Below are 18,829 nucleotides of genomic sequence, written 5' to 3' on the forward strand. Positions count from 1 at the left end.
TCAACTTATACACACTTAACAACAGTCCAAATGTCATGTGGCAAAAACTGACAGAAAGAAGCAAGAGACAGTAATAGCAGCTGGAGATTTTAATGTCACTCTCAAGAATGAATAGAACCATTAAACTTGTGATAAACAAGCAGTTGGAAGACTAGAGTGACTGCTATTTCTGGAGAAGACAACAGGGATTGTAGGAATTTGGAGCCGGATAAGGGCTTCTTGGGTGGCAATAGTGGTAAAGAATCTGCCTGACAATGCAGGAGACATAAGAGATGCAGGTTCAGTCCCTGGGTCGGAAGATCCCCTGGAGGAGGGAACGGCAAACCAGTCCAGTACTCTTGCCTAGAAAATTCAATGGACAGAGGAGCCTGGCAGGCTACAGTCCATAGGGTCATACAGAGTTGAACATGACTGAAGTGACTTAGCATGCACAGAAATCATGCATAAAATGAAAACCTCCGAGAAAATGTCATCAAAAGGACTTTTGAAAAAACAGATAGGATTAAGTTACTTAAAATTCTAAAAAAATAAAAGTATAGATTAAATTAGCTGATAAAGATAAAATAATCTGTGCATTTAAAGATCACATTAATAGCCTCCAAACTGAGAGAAGGTCATTGCAACTAGGAAAAAAAAACAGAGAGAAAAGCAAAAGCCTTTGTGGGAAATTCAAAGTCATTCCTGTACTGCTTCAAGAAACCAAAATAAATTTTCACCAAATATCCAATTCAGAGTTCATTTACTCCATAAAGACAGAAGAGAATTTTTTCAAAGTGGATGAAAGTATCAGGTGCAGATATGAAGAACTGGATACATGAAAGATTCAAGCCAAGTTTTTTCAGAACAACTTTAAAGAAACAATGACTATTATCAAAGTCAGCTTATATCCTATGAGTAACAAGTTTATGGTAATAAGTTGAAGGCTTTACTGGCTGAAATAAATTTCAATAATTTAAGAAAAGAAAATGTGTACTTTAGCCAAAAAAGCATTTCAAAAGTATATTTAGATCCTGATGTTTCAAATGGGGCATTTGGCAGAAACCCAAGAGGACCACCAAGGAATCCTCTGGATGAAGAGATTCCCAGGAAAGGATGTGCATCAGGCTATGTCAGTGTGAAATGCAGGATTCTTCCATACACCATCTTCATCTTGTCACAGCAGGCTCTTCATGAGAGCAAGACAGAACTTATCCTGGTGCTCCTTGCTCTGGCAGATGCTCAAAACCTTTCTTTGGTCCTACATCCACCTGCCCTCTCACTTCAGTACCCCTAGTCCAGGCTTTACTTCTCTGTAAGAAGTCAAATGCTACAGAGGAGTCCCAGGGACAAGTTCTTGAGAAAAAGACCCACTGTCTTTCTCCATATTCCAGAAAATGAGGGTGACCTGCCCCAGAAATGTCTATACACTAAGTGCTAAGTGATACTAAGTAATCAACAGTAAGTAATCAAATGAATTATGGAAATGGCATTAAGAATAGACTGATAGACCAATGGAGTAAGAGTGAATGCCCAGAACACACTCAAGTCTTTTGGGAGGAAGTTAACATACAATTAAAGTGCCACCATAAGTGGATGAAAAAAAATTATTGGTTGTAAGAGCAATAATTCTATGGAGATCTTTACTTAATGGCATATACAAAAATGGACTCCAGATGACTTAAAGATCTAATCATGAAAGTGCAAACTGTAAACTTAATAAAAGAAGAATAGGAGAATATCTTTGTGACTTAGAGTATGGGAAGGACTGCTTCCTACAAATTAAGAAAAAGATGCCAACCCATTAAAAACGGGGCAATGGAACTAAAGGGGTAATTTTCTAAAAGAAGGAATTCAAAACTCTAACAAACACATGGAGAGATGCTCAGACTCATTAGTTATCCAGGGAAATGCAAATCACAAGACTGAGATTACACTTTATACCTATTAGCCTTGGCAAAACTCACAAGGCTGGCTAATGCCAAGCACTGGCAGGAAAATAAAGATATGTAGTACTATGGGACTGAGACTAACAAAATCATTCTAGAAAGCAATTAGTCAAATTAGGCACCTCCATGCTCATCCCATCAGTTCCACTTCTGGGTGGACAAGCCAAAGAAATAACACACAGCTGCATCCGTAACCAGCCAGGTGTAATGGTGTTCTCTGTAGTACCGTTCATTGTGGGAAGGAAGGGGCTTGAAGCAAGGACTTGCAAAAATTGCTACAAACATGGGGTAGAAATACACATGGTAACATAAATGAGACTTAAAAAGTGTCAGTGAAAAAGTGAAATACAAATGAGGTATAGAACAGCATTTGTGTGAGTGCTCAGTCATGTCTGATTCTCTGCGACCCCATAGCCCATCAGGCTCCTCTGTCCATGGAATTTTTTAGGCAAGAATACTGGAATGGATTGCCATTTCCTCCTCCAGAGGATATTCCTCATCCAGGGATTGAATCCCCATGTCTTGTATCCCCTGCATTGGCAGGCAGGTTCTTTACCTCTGCACCACTTGGGAAGCCCAGAATATCATTTACATTGAGTCAAATATATATAAACCCAAAATTATAGTACACATTTTAGAACACTTCACAAACAAAAAGATACAGATGAAACACATTACAAGGGCTGCCCAAGAGCAGAAGTGGGGAAAAGGGCATAGAAGAATGAGCACAGGGGAATTCCTTGGTTGCCCAGTGGTTAGCACTCCGTGGGCTCACTCCCGAGGGCCCAGGTTCAATCACTGGTTGGGGAACTAAGATCCCACAAGCCACGTAGCATGGCAAAAAATAAACTAAAAATGAAAAATAAAAGGACTCTCATACTTAAAAACAAGGAATGAGCACAAAAAGAAATGAATAGAACAAGAGAGAGGCATGGCACAGAATAATGATGATAATGTGCCATGAGGTGAGAGTTTGAGTCACTCAACTTTATCACCTCAGCTTTTTCACAAGAAAATAATCCAGTATAAAGTTAATTCCACTACACCGCACACATACAATTCCTATAAACTTTTAATACCAATATGTCTTCATCATTTAAACAGGATAATATTGTCAGCAACTTAAGTAATTACTCAGTTAAAACACAGACAGAAATAGACTCACAAACATAGAAAACAAACTCAAGGTTATCAAAGGGGCAAAGGGGTGAAGGAGGGATAAATAAGGAGTTTAAGATTAACATATACATACTACTGTGTATAAAATGGACAACCAATAAGGACCTACCATATACACAGAGAACTATATTCAATAGCTTGTAACAACCTATAATGGAAAAGAATCTGACAAAGAATATATATATACATATATATGTATATTATGTACATGTATGTTATGTATATGTATAACTGAATCACTTTGCTAAAACCTGAAACATTGTAAATCAACTGTGAAGGTGAAAGTCGCTTAGTCATGTCCGATTCTGTGTGACCCCATGGACTGTACAGCCCATGGAATTTTCCAGGCCAGAATACTGGAGTGGGTAGCTTTTCCCTTCTCCAGGGGATCTTCCCAACCCAGGGATCAAACCCAGCTCTCCAGCATTGCAGGCAGATTCCTTACCAGCTGAGCCAGAAGAGAAGCCCAAGAATACTGGAGTGGGTAGCCTATCCCTTCTTCAGCAGATCTTCCCAACACAGGAATCGAACCGGGGTCTCCTGCATTGCAGGTGGATTCTCTACCAACTGAGCTATCAAGGAAGCCCTAAATCAACTATACTTCAGTGAAAAAAGATATTGCTCAGTTAATTCTACTGTTTTGAGAATCTATTTGTGTCTCTGTTTATAAGTACTCTAAGAAGTATAATAAAAGGCAATTAAGCAAATGAAACAGATTTATCAATTCACAGGGCTACAAGATGCTTGGACCTAAAGCTAAAACTCAGATGCCTAAGAAGCAATGTTGCTTATGTTGCATTTGATTGAATGTACTACCAGCAGTGACATGGGGTCATGAGGTTGGCAAAGGATTTTTAAACATCACATTTAAATCCAGTATTTTTGGAGGATTGATCTAGAAACATAGGCTGGGATTCTGACAAGTATAGCTCTGAATACCATGGTTATAATTCCTTTTAGTAGCAGAATATAAGGAATCCAGGCATTTTTAAGACTCACGGGTGGATGCCTGATGCTGCTGAAGCTTTGAGTTTTATAGGGGCTTCCCCAGTGGTTCATTTGGTAAAGAATCTGCCTGCCAATGCAGGAGATACAAGAGCTGTGTTGGATCCGTGGGTTGGGAGATCCCCTGGAGGAGGAACTGGAAACTCACCCCAGTATTCTTGTCTGGAGAATCCCATGGACAGAGGAGCCTGGCAAGCTACGGTTCGTGGAGTTGCAAAGAGTTGGACACGACTGAGTATGTGTGCATGTGCACCTGCATGCACGCGCGCGCGCACACACACAGAGCATAGTTTAAGCAGTGCCACGCTGACCTCAGAGATTGAGGGGGAAGGGAGAGGGTTGCAGACAAAAGATCTGTGACCTCAGACTTACACAAATTCTGCAGCTGCTTGGTCATCTTCAGAAGCCCACATGACGGGAATAAGAAATGCAATGTCCTTCACTGAGGCATCTACCATCAATATTTTGGTAAATTCCTTCCAACCACCGAAGATAAACAACAGAAACAAAACAACTGAAAAACTCTTTCCCTTCCTTACTTATTCCCAAAACTTTTCTCCAGTTTAGCAAAACCCACCTCCCTGCCTTTGAGGGGATGGTCTGCCTTCTGGCTTGTTGCCTACATCAGCATTTTCCATCTCTCCAGCACAAGGAATAACTTTTTTTCTATATTATGGAAATGCGGTGCTCAGTCAAGAAATTTTAAAAGATGGGAAAGTTGCCAAAATATATCTTAATCTAACTATCTTTAATTTTCAGAAATCATAAAGACATTTAAAAAGAGCTATAAGAAATTCAAAATGCAGACTGGAAATAATTTAGGCAACTCATCTGAAGTCTAAAATCCCATGAGATAAATGGTGTATTCAGTGAACTTGTCCCTCCACTCTTCCTAGTGTTTTTCCATTTGCTTAGTAACTACGGAGGGTACAAAACACAGAAATACATTGTTTCTGTAATATTCTAGTGTAAAATTTTTTTCATCCTTTGAAGCATTTGGCTTTACAGAACATTAGGTCATAAACAGAGACATTACAGTGTTTAAAGAACCAGCAATGTGTAGCTCCATTTGTAAGAGGGAGAAAAGTAAATCCTTACCAATTAGATCTGCTTGGCAGGAAAAATGTTGCTGCCTCTTCAGGTGCTAACAATGACCTCTTTTTTGCCCCAGCTGGCAGGAAGGTCAAAACTAGATTCTGTTGCAACTTAACTCATCTTAGGCCCTGATACATTCAATCCCTCTTCTTTTTGTAGCAAAGACCCCTGCATGGGCCTTAGTAGGATTCAATTTAAGATGCAGGCATGTCTAGGAGACCCCAAGATAGGAACCACAAAGGGCACAGTTACAAGATGAACTGAGGTGGTTCTAAGAAAGAATAGAAAGATGACTGTACAAACTGGGTCAATGATGCTGGCTCAACACAAGAGAGGAGCTGCCATTTAGCCTGTGTCCGTCAGGGTGACCTCTGACCCTGTGTGCTTACCCTTGCTGGGGACAATGACTGCTTTTTCAATTTTACCTTTCATCCCACTCCAGTGAATTTTGGTGGAACACACATCAAAGGGAAAGAAAGAAAACTGAATTTGTAAAATATTAATTCATTTATAAAGGAACTCCATTTGTAGTATGAGGAAAATCACATATTTTGAGAATACTTATGCATGATGTAATTATGTTCCTTTACAAAGTGGCTCTTTATTTTAAGAATATAAAATATATTTTTAAACAAATCTAATCCTATCTTATGATTTTAGTTTAAAATTAGAATACTGCAGTTAAAGTTTCTATAAAATCACATCTCTTAATTTAGGGACCTTTCATATGTCTTGGCTTTTCATCAAAGAGCAGATATAAAATTGTATTACCTTAACTGGACTGTCATTTTGAAAACACTTTGAAAGTTGCATAATAAGATATTTAAAAAAACATCTTGATCTAAAATTTTTCTTATGTATAATGCTAGAATGAATAGTTTACAAAATATGTTTAAAAAATACTCCCATCCCCTGGCACTTATAAGTAGTGACAATAAAATTGAGATAATCTGATAGGCTGCTCTATTAATATCAAATAATTATACCAGCTGAAAAAGAAAACAGAATATTTACACCAAGTACATTCACTAGCATAAATGTGCTTATAGTGAAAAGTTAGATCTACATATTCATGTCGCGCTGCGTGAGTGCTAGGTTGCTTCAGTCATGTCCGACTCTGCAACCCTGTAGACTGTAGCCTGCCAGGCTTCTCTGTCCATGGGATTCTCCAGGCAAGAATACTGGAGTGGGTTGCCATGCTCTCCTCCAAGAGATCTGCCCAACTCAGGGATCAAACCTGAGGCTCTTGCAGCTCCTGCGCTGTAGGTGGATTCTCTACCACTGAGCCACCAGGGAAGCCCACCCATTCATATTGGATTGAGGGAAAAACAGTATTTCGGGGGACATGAGATTTAGCTTCTTGAACTTGATAATTAGGACATCCTTCCTCAGGAGCTCAGTCTATTTTATTAGCAGGGGATATTTTTGTTTCTGAGAGCATCTGGGGGCCATGAAGTAGATAATATCTATAGAACCTCAGATAATTAGGACCCACATCAACATTATGGTACAGCAAACCCACTGCAGAGTGGGGAACCTCCAGACCCTGCCAGGGACCCTTGGCCTGAAGTTCCTCACAGCCGCCTCTGTACAAAGCAAGAACACTATGGAGTTTTGTACCCATGTGTGTGGATTATCTTCCTCCCCAATCTTGAAACCAGAGGCTACTTGATCCCTACAATATGAGTATTAAAAACTTTCTGTAGTATTAAGAACAGCAAGAGCATAGGACACATTTTAGGATGAGAGGTAAAGAAATTATTCAAAGATCCAGAACTTAAGAGTTTTTCCAGGTCTTTTGAAGATTGTGAAAGAATAAACTTGAGATGTTCAATAAACCCTCTGCTCATGTTTTTGGAAACCCTCTTCTGGAAATATTCTCATTCACAAAAGCAAAACAGATTTTTCTTGGTTTCTGACCCACATGTTAAATTTTCAAAAGGATATTTTGTTTTGCTTTAATTATTTTAAATGCTAGTATTTGTTATTCCTTAATCAGTCAACCAATAAGCTGTCAGAACAATTAAAGAGTCAATCTTACTTTTATCTGGACAATTTTAATTTCATCAAATCTTATATCAGCAAGAGACTTCCTTGTCTGGCCTCTTCGGTGTCCAAATTTACATTTATTTCTCATCACTTGCTCATCATCTTCTATGGGTCTTCGAACATATTTAAAGCGATCTTTGAGGGCTCGTTTCCATAAAAACTGTGTAAAATTATAAAACAGGGCAGTTAATCTTCAGAGAGGTTTGAATAAGCCTATATAAACAATAGAATTGTTGTCTATCATTTTTGGGCTTGAAAATATCTTCCCATCACAAATACTGGCCAGACTGAGAAGCCTTGATCTAGTTAAAGGTGTATGGGTGTTCACTGTAGCAGTCTTTCAACTTCTGTTGTAGATTTGAAATGTTTTGAAATAAAAAACTGTGACTATCAAAATCTTATAACAATCTATAATAGAAAATAATCTGAAAAATTATATATTTATATATATATATATATCTATGTATAATCGAATCATTTTGTTGTACACCTAAAACTAACACAGTATTGTAAATCAATTATATTTAAATTTTTTAAAGTTAAGAATAAAATTAGTCCTAAAAACAACCAAATGCTTCCTTGTTTGTGTGCTCTCTCTCTCACATTAATATTCTAAGAAATTTTCTACATCTTCTACTGTTACATTAGAAACACAACCTCACATACACTTGTGGGGAGAGTTTGAGTAAACACCTGCCATGCCCCAAAGTTTCCCCTTTCACTGTATGTGTACAAACCTGGAGCATAATGTGCTAAGCAGTTTTGCAGGTCTCTAAACAGTGAACCATCTTTAGTTAACATCACTGGGAAAAGATGTGGGTAAAATGCACACAAGATCTAAGTAAGCATTATTCATAACTTTCTGTTTGTCTCATTTGATAACCACAAAACTAACGGTCAAAATGTAATTAGATAGACATGTATTTGCTTATATATATGCAAAGATTCTCTGGGAGGAATCGTTAATAGTACTGGTTACTTCTGGGAAGGAAGATTGGATGACTGGAGGATAGAGGTGAAGGGAGATGTTTCTATTTATATCCTTTCATAGCTTTTGAACCCCATGAAAGTATAACTTATTGAAACAGCAAATTTAGCTTGTTCCTTTAAAACACAACTAACTCTATAAACAGTAACACTAATTTTTGGCAAATATTATATCTTAGGTATAGAAGGAATTCATGTCATGTCGGATAATTATCAATACTAGGACCCCAGGTTTATTTGTATTTTTTTTTTTTTTTGAGAAAATTTGGTTTACTTTATAGTGTGCTTTTGTATACGATAGAATATTTTTTTTTTTTTTTACAATATTGTAATAGTTTTTGCCATACATTGACATGAATCAGCCATGGGTTTATATGTGTTCCCCTTCCTGGACCCCCCACCCACCTCCCTCCCCATCCCATCCCTCTGGGTCTTCCCATTGCCCCGGCCCTGAGCCCTTGTCACATGCATCGAACATGGAATGGTGTTCTGTTTCACATATGATAATATACATGTTTCAATGCTATTCTCCCAGAACGTCCCACCCTCACCTTCTCCCTCAGAGTCCATAAAATTGTTCTATGCATCTGTGTCTCTTATTCTGTCTCGCATATAGGGTTATCGTTGCCATCTTTCAAATTCCATATATATGCATTAGTATACTATATTGTTGTTTTTCTTTCTGGCTTACTTCACTCTGTATAATGGGCTCCAGTTTCATCCATCTCAGTAGAACCGATTCAAATGTATTTTTTTTAAAAATACACGACAGAATATTTTAGAAAGGATATCATACTAGAAGCTGAATACCAGTCTTACTTCAAAGTTACTGGTTCTAGATATGTCTTTTCTGAGTCTGGGTGGTGAAAAATAATGTTTAAGGCCCTCTCCCACTCAGAAAATTCTATGATTCTATCCATATATAGTGAACTTTTTCCAAGAAACAAAGAAAGAGAGAAAGAAAGAAAAAAGCAAAGAAAGGGAGGGAAGAAAGAAAATAGAGGCCTTAAATGTTATGTTCACAGACAGTGACATTTATTATTTGTTATTCAGATTGGAACTGCTTAAATTCCACATCTTCAAGAAAGTACAGCAAAAAATTTTTCTCACAGATGTCTGTGAAAATAAAGTACAAAGGACATGTATCTTATTTAGATACAACTACCAATGTATGCATATACGTCACCTAGAGATATAAGAACTAGTAGACATTATCGCTTTAGGTATAAAAGCTATAATTCTCCACAATTGTCCCTTAAATCATACAGTTTCAGTGCCACAATGCACTCAAATTTTTTTAACCGCCTTGACTTTTTTAAGTGTACAGTTCAGTAGAGTTAAGTATGTTTATATTGTTGGGCAATGGAGATCCCCGGCTTTTAAAGCCAAGGGACTTGCAGATCCAGAGAGCAAAGCTTATACCTAAACCTCTAGAACAGTGTTTCTCAGCCCTGGTTGCACATTAGAATCATCTGGGGTACTTTTAAAGATGCAAAGGTTTCTTCTTCAGATCAACTAAATCAGCATCTCCGGGGATCCTGATGTGCAGCCAAAGTTGAGAACTGCTGCCCCGAACACCGCCAGCATCTTTTTTTGTCAGAACAGCAGAGCCGTGGGAGAATCAGGTGAGGCTGCGGGTCAAGACCTCAAAACTACACAATTTCTCCATGGGTCTAAACAAAGGCAAGAACCACTCTAGTGATGAAAGCATGGATGTAAGTGCAGTCACAGGTTCTCTTTAGGTCATCTTTTGAAGATCCTTCCTACAGACTCACGGTTAAACATGAGCTTCCAGATAGCTTTGAGAGAGAGATTCTGATCATCTTTCTGGAGGATAACATAGAGAAGGAAAGAAGACCAAGGAGGAAGATGAGGAGGGATGAACAGGTGGAGTACAGAGGATGTTTAGCACAGTGAAAATACTATATATGATACAATAATCATGGACACATCTGTCTAAACACACAAAGAATGTACAACGCCAGGAGTGAAACTTAATATAACCTATAGACTTTGGGTGATTATGATGTGTCAATGTAGGTTCATCAGTTGTAATGAATTACCTCTCTGTGGGGGATGTTGATAAAGAGGGATGATAGGGATGTGTAGGGGCAAGGGCTATTTGGGAAATCTCTGTATCTTCTTCTCAATTTTGCTGTGAACTTAAAACTGCTCTAAAAAAATAAAGGTGTTTTTTTTTTTTTAAAGAAGACATAGGAACACATAGAAATCATCAAAAGGAAAAAAAAACAGAGCAGAGAAAGACCAAAACTAAGAACAAGATGGGGACTGAGAGCAAGAGACAGAAGAGATGGTCAAGGGAATGGAATTAGAGAGAGACCAGGCAGAAAATGACAGAGAAAGAGAAACAGATAGACCTAGATAAACAGGGAGACAGAGAGACTGAGGAAAAGGGAATGAGGCCTGAAATTAGTGGACAACACAAGGCTCTTATTTTAAGGAGGGTTGAGAGTAACCAAATGGTGCCATGTGGTCACTTACAAAGCCAGAGCCGTCCTCATCCAGGAAAGGGTGGGCCTGCAGTAGGGCATTGACCACGTCGTTATACTGCTGGGTGGTGGGGTACCTGTTCAGTGTGACAGGGAGGACATTTTTCAGTTCAAGAAGCCCGTGTTCCTCCCTATGAGTCCAAATTACATTCACTTTCCTTCAAATCTGTCTATGTGATAATGTCGAGACTCAAATAAGGGCTTTCCTGATGGCTCAGCAGTAAAGAATCCGTCTGTTATGCAGGAGACACAGGAGACCTGGGTTCGATCCCTGGATCGGGCAGATCCCCTGGAGGAGGAAATGGCAACCCACTCCAGTATTCTCGCCTGGAGAATCCCACAGACAGAGGAGCCTGGTGGGCTACAGTCCATGGGGTAACCGGAGTCAGACACGACTGAACATGGCACACACATTCAAATATTGGGCAATGTTGGACTTATTACCAATCTGTCATGCAAAATCTGAACAGAATGGGTTCCAAATGATTTCAAGTCTATTATGAAAACACCCGCTCTCCCAAGGCAGCAAGTCTGCCCTGTTATTACTCACAGTGAGCCTTCCAGATATTTGGTCATGTCCGCCTGGAGGAACTCAATGATTCTTATCCTCGTGCTGTGATCAGGACACCTCTGTTCTGCTAGAATGCACTTGACATCATAAGGAAACTCTGGTAAGACGTAGGACTTAGTCCATTGTAAGGCTTTATTCCTTGCTAGAATGTGTCTCACATTCCTTCTGTGAAATAAAAAAACACAAAGAGTGGAATTCTATTTCAAACATATGCAACTTGCTAATTCTCTATACCCTGCGAGAATGGTTGGATGGCATCACTGACTCAATGGAAATGAGTTTGAGTAAACTCCAGGAGTTGGTGATGGACAAGGGAGGCCTGGTGTGCTGCAGTCCATGGGGTCGCAAAGAGTCGGACACAGTTGAATGACTGAACTGAACTGATACCCTGAGAACTGATGATAGAAACCACATTCTTGAGATCTAAATATATGGACATCATCAACTCATCTTCCATGCAGTCATCTATGTGCAAATGTTTGAAGGTTCATCAAGTATCTCTTGTTTTCTTTCCCTTTGCACACACATAAATACTTGTCATTCTGGAAAAAATATCATAACAACATAGTCTATAGAAGACAGTCTGAAGTTGGGAAGAATGTTGATCCATGTAAACGAGGCAATAGGTAATGCATAGCTTAAAACTGAACAAGATATCTAACTAAAAGAGAGTAAATTGCAATTCAGCAAAGCAAATGAGGCATGTAATAAAGTCTTACTTAGCATCTGATTCAGAAAATTCTTCTAATTATTTTTTGGGGCTGCAAATAAAATTAATTTATTAATTCTAATTAATGTATTACTTATTTCACTACAATAAATAATATTGTAGTGAAGTACAAGAGTCACTTAATGAGTCACCTTAGTTGTTCTTGGCTATTTTAATAAAGTAAACTTGGTCTCTAAATTTAAAGTAAGTATTAGATATTCTGATCCTCTCAAATGTAGTTTCTACAAAAGCCTACAGAAAATGATAGCTACAGAAAGCAGATCAGTGGTTGCCTGGGCCTTGGGGTGGGAGAGAAAACTGACAGAAAAATGGACACCAGGGAATTTTTCAGGGTGATGAAAGCGTTCCAAAACGGATTGTGACAATGACTGCACACCGGCATAAATTTGCTAAAATTGACTGAGCTGTATACTTTAAATAAGTGAATTTTATGTTATGAAAGTTAGATCTCAGTAAGTTTGTTTATAAAATTAAATATCAGAACCACTTTAAAACCTTAAAATCAGTGATAGATCCAGTGTGTAAAAACTAAAATTTTCAAGCAAGTTACCAGGGGCAAGAGGTAGCGTTCAGTCCATTTCACTAATAGGATTGATTGGGAAGGAAGTGAAATAATAGAAGCAAGTCAAGCAGAAGACAAAGACAGAAAGATTTCCTAAATTAACCTAAGTAGGTTAATCTTCTGGCACAAGCATGGACTCCTTAGTAGCCCAAACAAAATTCAGATTAGCTTTGAAAGACCAGGCTTCCTCGAGAATTTTAGGTCATATTTTGTAAGAATGCAAGAGATATAACAAAACATGAGGAATAAAAGAAATTGGAGAAAGAATTCTGCTCTCTTTTCATGGTAAGATCTTTCTCCTTTTTTCCCCTTTGGCAATAACTATATTGGTGGTGAAAACACATCCTGGCTAAAACAAGCACACTGATAATTCAACACTTGATTCAATACAGCAACAGGCAATTCCCAGAAGAAATTTGTGCCTCAGCCTAAATTATTTTCCAATATGTTCCCCTCTTATTTTATTCATTCATTCAAGCAATATTTATTAGGAAGGTACTAGGGTGCAATTACTCCTCTACAACCCCTATTTCCTTTCTTATTCTCTTATTTCTTTCTCCCATGATCTCTCCTTTATCTACTTAAGCCAAGATTCTAAAGTAATGGCAAGTTCCTTGGTTGTATTTTGTGCCTTCCCAAGAATTTTGAAAGGTGCTGTAACTGTGCAGGCATTAAATTTGGTTTCAGTACAACATTTTAACATCTATCTCCTTTCCCTATGAGTTTCAAGTCTATTTAACTGCATGACCCCTTTAGACTTTTGAGTTTGCTAGTCTTATTTAGTATCTCATCAATGAACAACTTCTACATTCCAATGCTATAAAATAGGTCTTGAGGCAATTTTTATCTTCTTGCTCTATCTATGTCTTTTTTCTTCAACATCAGAGTAAGGACTATATATATAGCATGTTCTTATTTCTGTCAAATGCCTAGAATATATAGGCTCAATCAAAGCCAGACAGTCCATCTTGCTCCTAATTAGACAAAATCAGAGGCAACAAATTTTCCTTTTATTTACATTAAAACAACTTAACAAGATATTTTGGAAGTGAACAGAATACAAAGTATGCTAACTAACACAAGTCAAAACTAATATTATACAGAATACTAGAATCAGAAATTAAAAACACACTCTAATTGAGTGCAGATAACTGCTGGCAGAATTCACCACCCATTCATAAAAATATTAAAATTCAATATTTACATTGGATTTTAAAAATCTTTACTCTGAGGTTATGATTATTCATATCATTATTGAGGTAGAGTTGAGCAGAACACCGTAAGAAGTCAGCTCCAAGTAAGAACATGGAGCAGAAAACAATCCCAAACTAAGAGGATGTTGATATTTCTGTTTCCACTTCAGAGTCAGCGCCCTTTAACAAGATAATATCAGAAAACAAAGATCTTTAATTCAATGGGTCGCAACCCTGGGTTCACAGTACAATCATCTGGAAAGCTTTTAAAAGATGTTAATGGCTAGGACTGACTCCCAGTCTAACTGAATCAGAGTCTACTGCACTAAACACTCAATGTCTATGTAGACTTTATGTTTTTAATAAGATAAAACTAACAATAAACTTAAGCTGACACATTTGATAATTATCAATATTATTATTGTAATACGTGCCAATTTAAAAAATTATGAGGGAATTTCCTGTTGGTCCAGTGGCTAAGACTCTGTGCTCCCAGTGTATGGGGGCCAGGTTCGATCCCTGGACAAGAAACTAGATTCCACATGCCTCAATCGAGAGTTCGCATGCTGCAAATAAAAGATCCACATGATGTAAGGAAGATCAAAGATCCTGCGTACCTCAACTAAGACCTGATGCAGTCAAATAAATAAATTAATGTTTTTAAAAAATTATGAGACAGAGGTTCTCAGGAAGAAGCTCACTGACTGTAAAACTTTGTTTAACTTTAATAAGAATGAAAAATCATCTAATTATTTTTACTCCCAAGGGACAGACAATATGGGTCTCACCCAGGATAAGGGAGATGGCCTTATGCAGAAAAGGGCCAATAGAGTTCCAGCTTGTTAAGGAAAAATCTCAACATACAGAAAACAGAAGTTGAGCCTTGGTAGGGAGCAGGAGAGACATACATTTGGGCAAGGACTACTTGTTTTATCGCCAGAGTATATAACTTACTCGATAATTAGGACAGCTCATAATATAGTCCAATTTTGTGTGCCATTTTATTATCAACTAGTATCCAACGTTTTTTCTCAGATCCAGCCAAGATTCAAGCCTTCTAAAGCTCCAGGACACACTATGCATGTGTCAACAGTTGTTTCTCTCACCCCAAATGCCCCAAGTTTCCTTCATTCTTCTAGGTTCACCTTAGGTCTTCTCCCCAGGTAGATTCTCACCCCCTCTCTCCCGGCTCTCTGGTGATCTTCCTTGTCTAAATCCCCCCATGGCCTGGTCCAGCACTGGCCCCATGGGTACTCAACTATGTCTTGCTTTCTTACCTGTTTTTATTTCCCTAATGCCATTGTTGAATGAAACAGTTGTTCTACAGTCCTATAACAGTTCTTTAACAGTTTTAGAACTATAGCTACTATACAGTTATAGTTATTTAGGAACAGTTCTATAACAAATATGTTACAGAAAGTTTCAGGAACATTTGAGAGAGATGTAAAGATATTAAATATAACATTCTATGACAGATAAAGAAAGACAGTCATAAGTTCCCCAAACTTGTGTTTTCACACATGAAATTGACATCTTTTGAAAAGGGGAGTTCTGTTATATTAAAAACAACCACCCATGATAAAGGAACCATTGAATAGGAAGGCATCAAGCTGATGTGCCAGCAGAGAGAAGTCCTCAAGTTTGAGATATGAAAATGTGTGGGACCCAAATGCAAGAGAGGCAGATCTGGGGATTGGAGTAGAGTCCTCTGTAAACACAAAGGAAACCTAAGAATTAGACTGTGGCTATGCAAACTTCATAATAATCAACCACCACTGAGAAAACGTCCCAAAGAAGTTTTCTCACCAGGCTTTAGCTACATCCCATGTGGGTTCTTTACAGAACCAAGGGCAGAGTTCATGTCACACTCAACTGAATTCTGGTTGACTTTTGGAGTCATAGTCATGAATCAGGTCTACTTTCCTAAAATTTGGGCCACAAATGACACCTTTCTCTAAGGGTCCCCAGCTTGGAGATAATCTGTTACCTTGAGGGACTGTGATGTTTTTCTAGTCCTGTAAAATGGTATTGCTTTCCGGTCCTTAAGGAAGAAGAGCATGAGACAAGTGAAAGTCTTTGCTGTGAAGAACAGCCATTCTCACTGCCAGGCTTGGTCTTCACATGTAAAGAACCACCTCTATCAGTAGTAGCATTCCCAGTATCGAAAGAAAAAGCAGTGACAAATACTGTGCTCTCCGGGGACTTAATGGAAAGACTGTATTCCACAAGCTTACATTCATTTTATTCTTTTCCACATAGAAACTTGCAGACTCTATACACTGAAAATGGTCTATATCAGGGTGCCCAGTTTTCTAGTCAACTCTGAAATGAAAATGCCATGTAACCACATCTAAAAGCTTCAGTGTTTTGGAAACATAGAAGAGAATGGAGTCAAGTAAGAGAAAGTTTAGACATTTGTTTAAAGAACTTGCTGTCATCTAACTGTAGGACATAAAAGGACCTTATAATACACATCTTCAAAACAGAGATCAAAGTTCACCAAACTCCAAAGTTCAACAGAAATGTTGCTTCTGTGTTATTATGCCAGTACTCTATGAATTACCTGCTTTACTTTACCTAGGCAAGACTTCCACTGCTAAGAAAACAAAGTAAACAAGAAGTTTTTGAAAAGCCCAATAAAGAGATACATGTCAGTGAGCTAGGTGAGATGCCATCTCTGAAAATATAGAACGATGTCACAGCAAGACACGCACAGACAATGAAGGAAATGCTGTTTTGTTGCTGCAGCCATGAGTAATTCAGAAAATGTTTGCACTGCAACCACCAGTAATTCAGAAAATGTTTGCTCCACATTCTCATCATTTGATGTGTGCTTTTAATTTATGTTTTATAGCTCTGGGCTATCACAGCTGCCATTTAATCTATGAAATTTCCAGGGGAATTTAGTTTCTGAAAGGCATGTATGAACATGTAATCAAGCAGAAAGTAGAGGTAGAGATGTTGCTGGCATCAGGCACAGTGCTGTAACACAGACAGATAGACAGACACCTCTCAAATCCTCCCTATCCTTGGTTGCCAGTGAGAGATTCAAGGACCCAGGAACTTTTGGGGTCTTGACTAATCAAGAAAAGAAGCATAAAGCAAAGACATCTTTTATTTTTCCCTGTTCCCCAATTCTTCTTGGTATTGACAGATGGACAAAGACCCAGAAACGTGACCTTACCCTCAATATTTACACTTATTAGCACAACAGTCACAAAAACAGATCTCACAGAGCTATCATGTCTGAGTCCCTCTTTTTCTTTTTTATTTCTCATTCATAAAAAAGAAAAAGTAATGAGACATTACCTATGCAGTTGTTGCAAAATGTTCAGTACTACAATTTTGTAGTTCATAATTATCAAAATCGGGTGGTTTGGGGCAGCTTTTTATTAATCCACTTGTTTACTACTATTTACTACTAGGTTTTTGAATCCTGACCTCACGTGAACAGTTTACATCCTCAGAGCATCTGCTAAATAGAGATGAGCCTGGAAAAACTCACTTTTCAAATCTGGCCCACAGTGCTGGTTTTATGTGACTTTTGGGGCCAACAAAAGAGACTGACTTAGTCTTATCCCAGCTGTGCGCCATCTAGGCTTTGACTTGCCAATTCCTCAACATGTGTAGCATCATGCAAACAAAAGTTTCCTATTTCTAAGGATTCAAGCAACTTGATTTATACCAAAGTACCTTTAAACCAGGTGGCTTAAGGGGCTTCCCAGGTGACACAGTGGTAAAGAATCTGCCTGCCATGCAGGAGACATGGGAGATGCAGTTTCGATCCCTGGTTTGAGAAGATGCCCTATAGTAGCAAATTGCAACCCACTCCAGTAATCTTGCCTGGAAAATTTCATGGAGAGAGGAGCCTGACAGGTTACAGTTCAAGGGGTTGCAAAGAGTCAGATGCAACTGAGCAACTACGCACACACACACGGGTGGTTTCAAGAACAAATATTAATTTCTCATGGTTACAGAGGTTAGATGTTCCAGATCAGGGTGCCAGCAAAGTTGGGTTCTTGGCAAATGTGCTCTTCCTGGTTTACAGAAGACTGTCTCCCTGCTGTGTCCTTACATGCCAGAAAGAAAGCAAGCTAGCTCTCTGGTCTCTTTCCTTTTTATAAAAAAATACCATTTTTTTGGCTGTGACCCACAGCAAGTAGGATCTTAGTTCCCTGACCAGGGATCGAACCTACGCCCCCTTGCAATGGAAGCGTGCAGTCCTAACCACTGCACCACCAGGGAAGTCCTGTTGGCCTCTTAGCCTCTTACAAGGACACTAATTCCATCCATGAGGGGTCCATCCTCAGGGCCTAATTACTTCCCCAAAGCCCCTCCCTCCAAATACCATCATATTGGGATTAGGGTTTCAACATATGAATTTTGGAGAGACACAAGCATTTAATCTATTGTACACCCAGAAATGCCTTCCTGCTACTGCAAAGGATAGTCCTAAGACAACACCAGCATCATTAGGGCGCCTGTTAGAAATGCTAGATCTCAGGTCCCACTCCTGACTTACTAAATTAGAACTTGCACTTTAATAAGATTCCTGGGTGATTTTTAATTATATTGGAGCTTGAGAAGCATTGGCATAGGGCCCTGATATATTTCACTTAAGTCCTCCAGGAAATTCTAATGTACAGTCACAGTTATAGAGCACTGTCCTGTCCATTGGCACAGCACAGGGTCTTCTTGCCTCCTTAACAGCACCCCTCTTCATTTCCAGCAAGTCCATTTTCTCTGCCTCTATCTCTCACATTCCAAAAACACGTATTCCAAATAGGATGTCCTATTCCATTTCGGGTGCCTGTACCTTTGCACATGCTGTTTGCTTTTCTGGGGATGTTCTTTTGTTCTCTTGCTCCATTTTTCTTCAGATGAAATTCAAATTATGTTTCAAATCCTCCCCCCTCCACCTTCAGTTTTTGAGAAGACTTTCCCCAGGGGCCTTCTCCACACTTACTTCCCTAAAAGTCTCATTTATCTTTCTTCTGTGCTATTTCTATACCCTGTGCATTTC

The 18,829-nt window shown here is 38.6% G+C and overlaps 1 protein-coding gene across 8 annotated transcripts in view; it reads right to left on the reverse strand.

Moving 5' to 3' along the window:
* The window catches only part of SAMD3 (sterile alpha motif domain containing 3), a 52,438-nt gene that overhangs the window by 13,840 nt on the left and 19,769 nt on the right, over positions 1 to 18,829 (reverse strand). For all 8 annotated transcript variants that reach the window (XM_081530853.1, XM_081530859.1, XM_081530858.1 and 5 more), the window contains exons 5-7: positions 11,301 to 11,486; positions 10,743 to 10,827; positions 7,246 to 7,413 (exon numbers count right to left, since the gene is read on the reverse strand). In XM_081530853.1, coding sequence (XP_081386979.1) covers positions 7,246 to 7,413; positions 10,743 to 10,827; positions 11,301 to 11,486 — 439 coding nt within the window. The remainder of the gene's footprint in view (positions 1 to 7,245; positions 7,414 to 10,742; positions 10,828 to 11,300; positions 11,487 to 18,829) is intronic.

The sequence above is a fragment of the Giraffa tippelskirchi genome, chromosome 9 (assembly GCF_054371585.1).
Source record: "Giraffa tippelskirchi isolate mGirTip1 chromosome 9, T2T-mGirTip1v1.2.pri, whole genome shotgun sequence".
NCBI lineage: Eukaryota > Metazoa > Chordata > Mammalia > Artiodactyla > Giraffidae > Giraffa > Giraffa tippelskirchi.